The 12,520-nt window shown below is 42.5% G+C and overlaps 1 protein-coding gene across 1 annotated transcript in view; it reads left to right on the forward strand.

Annotated features, from left to right (window-relative positions):
- Positions 1-12,520, forward strand: part of LOC126407096 (protocadherin-15-like) — a 329,125-nt gene that overhangs the window by 202,429 nt on the left and 114,176 nt on the right. Inside the window, exon 19 of the mRNA XM_050071779.1 lies at positions 6,954-7,047. Within this exon, the coding sequence (XP_049927736.1) occupies positions 6,954-7,047 (94 nt within the window). The remainder of the gene's footprint in view (positions 1-6,953; positions 7,048-12,520) is intronic.

Raw genomic sequence — 12,520 nt, forward strand, 5'->3', positions numbered from 1 at the left:
ATGGCTAAAATGCGACCGATCGCTGTGGCTCCCCCTGTGGCCCAATGTTTGTTTGTTTTTTCTAATTTTTGGTATGACTAAGTCATGGTATGGTATGCTGTGCATAATCAAGGAAACTGTCAGTGTGTCATTCTGTCTGTCCCACATTTTTCTACTCACTGACGTGGTCAATCTATGTGAAACTGCACATAGGCATTGAGGATTGGCATAGGTAGAAGGTGACAAAGCTACCAATGGCTATGGACTAGTATTTATAACAGACTGATATTTACGGAAGAAGGGATAGGTATCCTTCAGCTGTGATTGGTTGTTCCTTGTCACATGACATGTGGTGTGCACTGCTGCATTCCAAAAGTAAAAAAAAAACAGTAAAACACAGATAAACTGTTTATCTCAGGGTGCAGCCCTAAAAAAGAGGTGCTCAGGAGTGCCTGTGCACCGCCCTGGCGTTGCTCTGGTGTTGCTCTGGCGTTGCTCCGGTGTTTGAGCATGCCTGCATGCGTCTCCATTGAAAACAATGAATTTGAGGGCATGTGTACGACTTCTGAGAGACCTTTTAGCTCTGATTGGTTGTTTTCATTCACACACAGTAAGGCTATTAGGAGCGCAACAATGTCATAGAGTATGCAGAGGAGTATGATTTTCTTTCACAGTTTAAGCAAATATGAAAAAAAAAAAAGATTAATTAAAGTTACCAATTACAGCTCTAACTGTTGCAGTCACTACATAATTAAATGTATCGTATATTAGAGCTCTCTTGCTGTGTTATTTGTTACTGTTTGCAAGACACTAATAGACTAAGTGGTATGGTGAGGTAAAAAGGATATGTTCTTTTCATATATCATGAGAATACCATTAGAGTATATGTAAGCTGAAAGAACACAATGAGAGACATAATATTTTACCCAGCCAGGGTGATTAGGTCAGAGCTACTGGCAGCTAATGGGCAGAGCTGACTCAGAGGAGCTCTGCAGAAATAACCACACAGAGTAAAACTTTATTTGATAGCTGGCTCTATTCAGAGCTTCTTTCCTTTTTCTCTCCAACCCTATCCTCTTCTCTGCCTTTCTGCTGACTGAGAGAGGACAGGACATAAAACACCACACATTTCTGGAGAGGAAGTTGACCCCCCTCTTGGCTTACCTCTCATAATCAACATCGGCATTTGAAAAACCCACCTCACTCAACCACTAGTCGAGAGCAAGGAAACGGCATAAAATATTAAAGTGCTGGGTGCTTTTTTACCATTAAATAAGCAAGCATGTATGGAGGGAAGAGACGTGGGGAGACTGAAAATGCAGGACCCTGCCAGACACGTTTCTCACTAATTGATTAAAGCCTCTTTTGTCTGCATCCTCGGTCTCCCAGCTATGCAAGGACAGGCAGTGTTGCAGCAGTGTATCCCTGCCTTTTGTTTACTCTTAATCTGCCCCAGTGTTAAAATTTTTTGTTTTAAGAAGAGATGTTTACATTTGGTGTCACAGTGGTAATGGTAAGCAAAAACACAATGACACGTTAAAATAATAGGAGACTGCTGATTTTGCTGTTGCCACTGTGATCTCTTCAACAAGCTATGACAGAAATCTTTTTGAAACAGATGCGCCTCCTTGAGTATATTCTCCATATGGCAGAAATATTACAATCCCATCACAAGCTCTCAGCTACCTTGCAATATAATAACTTCAAGCAGGTGCTGATTTAGCACATGATGAATCAAAGAATGATTAGCTGGTGTGCCTGATGAGTGTGCAGTATACAGAGCCCTACCTTCAGAACGCTGATATGATGCAGTGAAGAGATTTTCGCATTGCTGCATGTTTGGATTCAGGCTACATACGGGTCTGGCTCAATCTAGCTATTATGAATAATGAGCTCTCCAGTCTATAACTCCCTATAAATGGGGCAGGTTGTCCCGAGGGGATAGCTGGAAATGCATCAGATTTACTCACCATTATGGTAGAGAGCAGGGCGCACCCTTGAATCAGTGGCTCTGAGTCTGTCAACCAGCAGGCGCCGTACAGAGAGCACTCAGTAATGACATACTAACTGGCAGAGACAGGATCACAGTTCACACATCATAAAGAAGTGTCAAGTGTTTCTAGTGAAGTCCAACGTCTGGTGTGACTGATGATCACTTAAGACATGCTCCATTGTCAGAACATAGTACTCAGAGTAACTTTGAATGTTATAGTCAGTATCATTTTGGAACAAAGAGATATTTGATTAAATTGAATAGATCCACAATATGATAAAGTACTGTAAAGTCCCTCCTGATGACCCACTACATATTTGGTTGTTTTTTGTGTGGCAATATTGTATTGATAGACAGCCTCCAAGTAATGATTTTTTAAATTATATACATTATTAATATTTCAAATACCAATTATTCCTTTGTATTCCTTTTCCTAAGTGACTTTGAACGTGGCATGGTTGTTGTATATTTCCGAAACTGCTGATCTACTGGGATTTCCGCACACAGCCATCTCTAGGGTTTACAGAGGATGGTCTGAAAAAGAGAAAATATCCAGTGAGCAGCAGTTCTCTGGGTGAAAATGCCTTGTTGATGCCAGAGGTCAGAGGAGAATGGCCAGACTGGTTCAAGATGATAGAAAGGCAACAGTAACTCAAATAACCACTGGTTACAACCAAGGTATGCAGCTCATCAAACCAACAACATGTCCAACCTTGAAGCAGATGGGCTACAGCAGCAGAAGACCACACCAGGTGCCACTCCTGTCAGCTAACAACAGGAAACTGAGGCTACAGTTCACACAGGCTCACCAAAACTGGACAATAGAAGATTGGAAAAACGTTGCCTGGTCTGAAGAGTCTTGATTTCTGCTGCAACATTCAGATGGTAGGGTCAGAATTTGGTGTAAACAACATGAAAGCATGGATCCAACCTGCCTTGTATCAACGGTTCAGGCTGGTGGTGGTGGTGTAATGGTGTGGGGGATATTTTCTTGGCACACTTTGGGCCCCTTAGTACCAACTGAGCATGGTTTAAACATCAGTATTGGCCTCAAAAGATCCAGTATCGATCAGGCTATAATCCACAGATTTTGCTGCTATCCTTTTTTCATTGATAACAGCATACCCTTTGAAGCCAAAGCTTTTTTTTCTGTAGCTTGTCAGAGTCACAAAAACCTAACCTAGAGACCATGCCAACTTTGATTCTTGAGCTTTTTTTAGCGCCCAAGTCTCCAGTTGGCAACCGATTGTCATTGCTTCACAGTGAAATTGAAACTGAAATTGAAAAGAGTTCAGAAGAAGTTGCACTTTTTATTGCCCTGTGAAACCAAACACTGCAGAGTCTGTTCTAAGTAAACAGACTCAAAACAAGTCTATTAAATGATACTGCTCAAGTACAAATAAGTGTCACAAATTTGTCTTTAATTTCCTGTCATGAAATCACTGAAGTTTATCTTATATTAAGAGATTGTTAATGAATCAGAGTTGTTAGATCTGAAGTAATACATTAATGCCACCTGGCACTATCCCTCTGTACATCAAGACCAATTTACCATTTAGAGGCATGATCTGAGCAGAATGATAAATGGACTTAGTGCGGCTGGGATGGATAGCCTCTAACCCACACCATTGTCGCTGCAGACGATGCTGTTAACAGCACCCTGTCAGTCTGACAACATCTTTTCATTCGGGGTTGCTGGAGAGAGGAGGCTGGACGCTATCACACATGATCAGTGAACCTCTCAGACCCAGCCGCTCAAGTGTGGTTCAACACTCCAGATGTAGTAAGGAATAAACTCCCCAGGCTGGCTAAGTGGCATTAATCATTCTAATCTTTGTCATCATCAGCATCAAGATCATCATCATTATCACTGTGATTATGACAATTATCACTGTATATCTTCATTATCATATTCAAATCAAAAGGCTTCCTGCACCTTTAGCTTTACTGAGCTCAGTGGCCTATTTTCAACTCTCGTGCTTACGTATAAATAAACATGAGCACAGCGGCCAGTGTGGGATGGTGTGCTGCATTTTTATGGTGTTTTTAGAAAGCTGTTTGCCCTCTTGAACCGCCGATCACGAGGTGTATCGGATTGAAAGCAATATGTTTACCATAACTTGGGGGCAAGTGCTTTGAGAAGCAGACAGTGTTAATCGAGGTTTCTGTAATTTGCCTGTCAGATTTTTAAGATGAGGCTCTATAGTTTGACGGTTATGGGCCGGAGAGGCAGGAAAGAAGCAGCGGTCAGGTTCTGCTTGGACTGTTTGGCCAAAGGAGCTTTAAATTAGAAATGTGAAGGAGCTGGGGGACAGTGGGGAATTGCAACGGGCATTAATCTAGCAGTGCGTTCAGATGCATTCGTCTTTCCTTCCGTTTGCGATTCTGGCAGAGCCTCTCCTGAGTGTGGCAGTGAAATTGTTTTGTGCATGCTGTTTGTGTGTGTGTGGACTTGCACTCACGTGTCTTGCGTGCCTGTGTGTGCAAACAAAGATAATTCAGCGTTCTGCTTGGGAATGCATCCACACTTTGTGTTTGGAATGCCAGAGTGCCAAATTATACCTTGTGAGCGAGCGTGGAGGGCCGCTGTGTCTGCTGCAGTCATTGGAAAGGAAACATGAATCTTTCTGTCTGTAGTCCATGTGCTGTGGGAGCAAGAGGCGGGCTACACAGAGAGAAAGACAGAGTGGGAGCATTTAAAAGCCCACCTGCTCTTTGCACAAAACTCATCCTCCTCTATCAGTGACCATGTTTTATAAATCTGTCCAATCTGGAGGTAAATAAACTCTGAAGTGCAGCCTTCTCCATCACCCTCTGTTGCATCAGTGATAAGGTATCCAAAACCATTGTACAAATCCCATTGTACCAATAGAATTCACATGTTCTCCCCGTGTCAGCATGGGTTTTCTCCAGGTGCTCCAGCTTCCTCCCACAGTCCAAAGACATGCAGGGTCCAGGGTGTACCCCGCTTCTCACCCAGTGTCAGCTGGGATAGGCTCCAGCCCCCCCGTGACACCTAACAGGATAAGCTGTTATGGGAAATAAATGAATGAATAAATGTACAAATCCCTTAAGATGAATGCTCTTTCTTTATATAACTAGAACCAAATAGGGTTCTTCAGCTTGTCCCCAAAAGAGAACGGTCCAATCCTACGTAGAACCATCTGTGAAAGGTTGTACCCAATACCCCCTATGAGAGGTTCAACAGAGATCCCTTCTATGGTGTAATGCTGCCACCCAGAACCCATTCTTGGGGTTCTATCAAGAACCTTTTCACCTTCTAATGCCCAGTTCAGACCAATGATTTGCAACGAGATTAAAGTGTTTTAGAAAGTTACAGAGAAAAGTTGCAGAGGTGTAAACTGGCTGGTCTGACCTCGACTCAAGCCAGCTGATGGTGTCACTGTCAAATTGCTGGCAGCTTGTTTTAGAACGTGTAGCATGTCATCTGTTTCAACAGCCAATCGGCTTGTAGTGAAGTACGTTGGTCAAGTCGAAATGACCGCGGACAGCAGGTGCTCCCTCCCCGTCAAGCCCTCTGTTTCGGTCCTTACAGTGTGCCTGTGTCTGACGGTGGGTCACTGCTGTGGCTTGCTGATACACCGTCTCATCTAGTTGCATTGGTCTGAACCAGTGGGTTTTTAGAACAGTGCAGAATGGCGCATTGCAAGTAGTTGCTGTTTCAACTTGTCTTGTCATGAATATTTGGTCTGAACTGGGCATAAGGGTGCCAACAAGAACCCTTGGTCTTCTACCAAGACCCCTTTTATATTCCAGTGGTTTCATCGAGAGCCCAACCAACCAATGGTTTAATCTACAACTGTAAAACCTATGCAGGGGGTTCTAAAAAAAATAGTAATTGAGTACATAAATCTCTCTCTTACTTATCATGGCTTTATGCTGCCATCAAATGGGGTTGTGTTTTCCGTGTTCATTAGAAAAGTCCATATGAATGTCCCCCTCTTGTGGTATTCACAACCTTATAACTGGATATGGATGCAGTTTTTGGTGGAAGTTAAGTGAATATATTGTCATATAGTCATAAAGAGTTTCTCTTTGTAATTTCTCTATATGTCTGAGCAAAATGTTGACATTCCCACCAGCCTCTTATTTCCCTCTGTCATCATGCCTTTACATTTTCTGCATTACCTTACCTACTTGCTAGCTTGCTAGGTTGTTGGTCTTGATGGTTTCTCGACGTTGATAGTCGCCATTGCCTAGCAGCGGTGTTCTTCCGACTTAACCTCTTGAACAGCAAGTATATAGTGTGGACAGCTTCTCATGTCGTGACTAGAGCTGACAAGTTAAAAGTCCCACAGGCTTTGGCTTAATGAGGCTCCTGAAGGACTGGAACTACCACAAACCACAATACTCATTTTGCACAACTACATTTCTAGGGGCTAGAGATTTAGTGATATCACGACCACTACAGCCTCAATGGTGCAGTAGGGTTTGGAACAGAAACTTGGTTCCAAGTTAAAACCCAATACAAAATGCTGGCAGACTGTGTGGTATTGTATGGCATGAAATGATGGTAACGCTATCATTTATGGCCGAACACAAGTAAAATGGACTGATTAAGGGGATTCTACATAGATCTACATTTAGAATATAATTCGAAACACGGGTAAACATTTGAATATTTGAGTGTGAGGATCTTTTAACAACCATTCTTTCAGCAATTCTTGAAGAACTCTTTCTTCAACAAAGAATTATTTGGATGAAGAGTTCTTAATTGAACCCTTAGTCTTACAAAGAACCCCTGAAGGACCCTTTCTTCAAAAAATGTTTCTTCAGAGGCAATTGGCTCTGGGTAGATCCTCTACTGTGCCTTCAGGAACACCCTTTTTGGAACCATTACTTGTAAGAGTGTACACAAACCCCAGTATTATATTCTTATTCTGTGAGGTTGTTGTATCAATGTCTCTGGTTGTCTATGTGTAATAATAACACAAGTGTCTTCTCTGACCCCTCTCTACAGGATTGGCCTTCTGCTACTGGGAAAGCCTCTGGACAGAGAGACCACAGATCAGTACCGTCTGATTGTCACAGCTTCTGACGGCAACCCAGGAGGGGTGAGGCACAACCCTCTTTATTAAACAATTGGCCTGATTCCTCGGGGTCGGCAATCCTCAAACATTTTGAGCACATTATGCTCAAATAAGATCTCCTCATACAAGCTTATTAGCTCGGAAATTTGGCTCGCTGAACCCAAGAGCTTCATTAGCCTGGAAAATCTAATAGTGCATTTGAACTCGCAGAACCTGTGATTTTGTCACAGATTCATAAAATCTGCAGTAGCACTGGAGGTCAGGAGCACCACTTCTTTGTGCCAAACCAATGCAACACCAGGATAATAAGGGTTGCCTACTTTAAATCCATGCAGTGTATGTGGACATTATAATTTTGGTAAGCTGTTGAGGTCCTTTAGTGGAATTTCTTCACTGATTGATTAAAGTCATTGAAAAAAGGACTACTGTGAATACAACTAGGGGTTAGAGTTATTTTTTCCCACAGCACAGATTCAGGTCTTTGAGTCTATTAGTCATTTTCCGTTTTTCAAACTTGAGTGATTCTCACTCACCAAGTGTTCGGCTTTGCAATTAATAAGCCAATGGACAATTACTACCCTGCAATAATGCTAATGTTTTTTCACTGGCAAAGTGCTAAGTGATAACTACATAAGCTGGCAAAATATTTTGCACATCAAGGTTTTAAAGATTGCAAATTGAACTGCTGCAAAAAGGTTATGTTTTCTGTTCAGTTTGTTTGTCTGTCTGTTAGTAGGATTACAGAAAAACTGCTTAGCCCAATTTTGATTTAGCTTGGTTAAAGTGTGTAGCATGGCCCAAAGAAGAACCCTTTATATTTTGGAGTGGATCCAAATCACAGGGTGGATGCACAAATGGTTTTCACTTTCAGTAACATTGCAAGAACAGGCATTTTGGCCTTGGCGAAGGTGTGCACTCTCCGAGTTCACCTCTTGGCACATTTGCTGTTAAAATTTTACGTCTAGGAAGTGTATTTAGTGAGTGGGTATTTTGCCTTTAGCTGCTTTCAACTATCAGTGCAGTTTTGCTTAACAGAACAGTTATGTGTTGTTTGAATGGCCAAAGGATCATGATATATCGTACATAATTTAGGTAATGTGCTAAGTTCATATTAAGACAAGATAACAATTCTTTAGGCAAGGTGGATAGACAGAATTTCACTGAAATAGATCAAGAGCAAGTTCAATGCGTGGATACAGCTGCAAACTAGTGGAAGCAGCACTAGTGTTGTGTCTTGCTGTTGAGTTTTCTTGATATCCACTCGCACAGTGGCTATCCTGCATGCAAAGCTAATTCTTAGAGCAGTACTCTGGTGACTTTATATTGCACTTCCATAAAATGTAGTTTCTCATTAAAAAAAAAAAAAAAGGAGTCAGCAGCAGCAGAGGGCGAGATATCCTGACTTTTAGGTCCTAATATGGGTCATGCTCCAGAAACACTGTATACTGTATAACATCATGCAACCAGTAGCATATTTTAATTTAATCCTCCTTGTCTAGTAAATGCACACATTTTTTTTAAACTCCACATCTCCAAATTGCACTCTGTTGACATCAGTGTGACATTATCAGTTATTTTCTCAGACTTGGAAAAATCTCTCAGAGCTTCAGAAGCGATTACACATCTCTTTTTTCAGCTGAATACTGAATAGTAGTAACAGTAATTTAGTAAACTGATCTTTAATTGTAAAATTGTTGGATTGCCCCTTTATAAAACTGCTTCCCTTAGGATGTCATCATGAGTTGTAACTTTTGGGTGTTTACATTCACAGAGCTGTCTTTGTAACTGAAAGTGAATGCTGGCTGCTCCATCTCCCACCGAGAGTTGATAATCATATAAACTGTCTTAATTTAATTAGACTTCACCTCAGTTGGCTCAGTTTTCACAGCTGTCTCTCTCCCAGGCAGAGGTGAAATGCGGCTTCCTTTTTTAAGATGCTGTGCGTGATAGATAATGAACATTAGCTGATGAGCTGTCACAGGAGTGATGCTGATTGCCCCCCTCTCACCTGCGCACACATAAACACTCAGAGCTACAGCTCCTATTCGTCTGTTGGCAGGCTTTCATGTGTTGGTCAGGTGGAGCTGTATAGAAAGCATATATGCTACCGGTGTGCCCTAGTATTTGTTAGTGTCCCAGAACTGTTGAAGTGCAAAGCGGGGCAGTTAGAGTGGGCAGGACAGAGGAGATGGACGGTGACAAGGTCAGAAACAAGAGAACAGATAAATGAAGAGAGTATAAGGTGGGGCTTCACCTCACAGAATGAGGTAACCACCAGCTGGTGCTCTTTGTCCTAATATTGATGGACAGATTGTACAAGTCTTTACCTGTGTAGTGTGTGTATGTGCATGTGAGTGTGTGTGCGACACGTCTCATCCACAGAGAAAATTACTGGCTGACTCGTGTGGGCTAAATGTCACAGCTAGGAAGAAACGCTGTCACAACAGGAAGGAAGTCGAATGACTGAGAGGGGTAAAGGGCTGCGGGAGGGTGGAGGAGGGGGACTCATTCAGCGAGACGAAGTGCTGTGAGGAAGGCTGGGGACAGGGAAGTGATCAAAATAAGCACAGGAGGAGGGCACAGAGAGGAGAAAGCGACAGAGAGAAGGAGGGGGACACCAGGGATTCGGATGTGTAATTAGTGCAGAACTTTGGTAACCATGGGAACCGGGCACAAGGAGCGAAGCGAGCCATCCTGCCTTCAGTGCTCTCTGAGTATTGTCAAATCTGCACACACACACATACACTCACAAACTTTTTCTCGTTATACTTGTTGAATTTAAACTCTTAATGTAGTGCATTTTGTGCGCCCAATCCAGAATGTGTATCCACAACAGTGCAAGCTGTAATCATAACTGCCAAGCAGACTCAGATCCACAAAACTCACCCAGGGGTGCTGGGTAAAGCTGTTCTGCTTGCCCTCAGTCCCAACATGGCTTCTGGTCAGGGTTTGTCACTTGAAAAGCAAAAGCACCATCGGCCATTTCTGGATCCCTCAGACAGTGAGGACACAAGACGAGACATCACAGTGCTCCATCTATTTCATGTTAAATAAATAATAGCAGCTCATTAATCACACTCCTGGTTGTAGAGGTAGGTTTTTTTGGCTTTGATAAAAACACCCACGCCAGGATGGAGATGCTAATTGGCTTCAGGTCCTTCTGTTAAGTTGAAAAGAAGTAGATCCCATCACCACACTGATGGTGAGCTGCGTCCTCTTGTACTTTAGTAGTGAAAGAGAAGCAGAGGAGGCATGAAGTGTGATGTTTTTCAGCATGGGCTGCCATGTCAAGTCATTCATGAAAGCACTTATTATGTACGTCTCAGAAGCCGGAACAAAGAAAACAACAATGGTGGAGGAATTCCCAACAGACAGCAAGATGAAGGTGACATTAATTGGGTCATTTCCTCCGTGACATTGCTGCTGAGTGTCTCATCTGCCAGGGCAACTTCAAACAGCTGTCTACTGGGAAGTATTTTTTCTTGCGAGGGCCAACTCCTCCCACAACCCACCCATCCTTCCTCCCTCAAAGGGGACCATTTACACCATTATTTGCATACAGCTTCATCCCAGTGCACCGAGAGCTTATAGGTTGCGCATGTTCAGCCATTTTTCTCTGTTGATTTATAGGAGTGCTATACGTGTGTCTAGTGTGTCATTGTTTGAAGGTTAACGGCAGTACCTTGCTACACATTGGCTCTGCAAATGAATGGACATCTCAAATGAGGCGGGGGGAATTTGCTTTGGCCAATGAGCTTTGAGATCGAACAAACCCTGAACATTATACAAAACACACATAAACATAATTTAATTTACTGTGGACATGACTGAAGTATAGTCGACAGCTACCCAACTGTCCATCCATTAGTTTTCCCCCACTTATCCGGGGCCAAGTTGTGGGGGCAACAAGCTGAGCAAGGTACTCCAGACATGCCTCTCCCCAGCAGCGCTTTCCAGCTCCTCTTGGTGGATACCGAGGCTTTCCCAGACCAGATTAGATGTGTAATCCCTCCAGTGTGTTCTGGGTCTACCCCAGGGCCCCCTACAAGTTAGACACGTCCTGAAAACCCTCTGCCAGGAGGTATCAGATGCCTGAAGCATCTCAACCGGCCCCCCTGTGACGCAAAGAAGCAGGGGCTTTAGTCCGAGCTCCCTCCAGATGTTCGAGCTCCTCACCCTATTTCTGATGCTGAGCCCAGCCACCCTTCTGAAGAAACTCATTCTGGCCGCTTTGTTTCTGCAATCTCATTCTGTCGATCACTACCCAAGGCTCATGACCTTAGGTGAGCATCAGAATAAAGATGAACATTGAGGCCTACAACTATGATATCTTCCTATACCATAAAAAAGGTGCCAGTGTCGATAAACAGTTGTTGAGTAACGGAATTCTGCATCCTCTGCGCATTAATCTTTGCCCTAAAAGTAAAAGCATATCATCAGAGGGAGGAAGATGTGATGGATCTGATTTCATGCTTTCATACCCCAGATAGTGGCCCACCCAATCTTACAACCTTAATAGTTTGCTCTTAATAACTACCATCAATATATCTCCCCAACAATGCAGCAGGTTAGTACACCCTGAATAAGTGCACCGTGTTTTCTGCAAACAAAGCATTAGTGTTGGCGTTTAAATACCACTTGAAATCGCTGATAGTATGTAAGTGCTTGTGGGTGTATTTCTCAACACATTTAATAGTTTTGTTATTCACTTTTACAGGGGTTGTGACACCGTCGATGTTTATGTCAGTAATTTGCCATTAATTTGTGTTCCATGTAATAACAAGGCCAAAAGCCCTTTAGCAGCTCTGTGAGGTCGTACTGGATGGGACAAGTAATGGACGGATTAATATTTTTAGAAGATGTGAGATGAAAAGTCAGGGAATCACAAAGAGATGAGTTGGGAATATGAATATCTGTACAAAATGTCAGGGCAATCCATTCAATAGTGGTCACGTTGTGTGATTCCATTTCCATTTCCATCAGGTGAAAGACTAACAAAAGCTTTATGATCTGCTGATCAGTGTACAGTTATAATGTTGCCTGTCAAAATCTTCAGCAGAAAGTGCCAACAGCAAGAGTGACAGCATAGTTTACATAGTCTTTCTAGTATTATAGTACTACTATACTATAAATTATATAAATATGATTTGAATATTCTGCCAGACCCCTTGTAACTTTCTGACATCTTCAAAGCATTACAGTAGTTTGACCAACAACTTGTGCAACATTTGAGGTACAGCTACATTACATTTGGGGTAGGGCTTTTTATGTAATGGGATAAGTTTTTACATTTTCCCCCCAAACAAAGATTATTTAATTATCTAATAGTGCATTTTGCAGAGTTTGCTGCAGCATATTATAACAGAAGTGGGCCTCAAGTGCAATAAACTAAAGCTCAACACCTATTCTCACTAATGCCCGGGAGAAAACACTGCTTTACTCAGTTGGCAATACCTCCTAACTTAAAACTGGGGTATGCAGTTTTATTTTGGTGCTT

This window comes from Epinephelus moara, chromosome 19 (genome assembly GCF_006386435.1).
Source record: "Epinephelus moara isolate mb chromosome 19, YSFRI_EMoa_1.0, whole genome shotgun sequence".
NCBI classification, from domain to species: Eukaryota; Metazoa; Chordata; class Actinopteri; order Perciformes; family Serranidae; genus Epinephelus; species Epinephelus moara.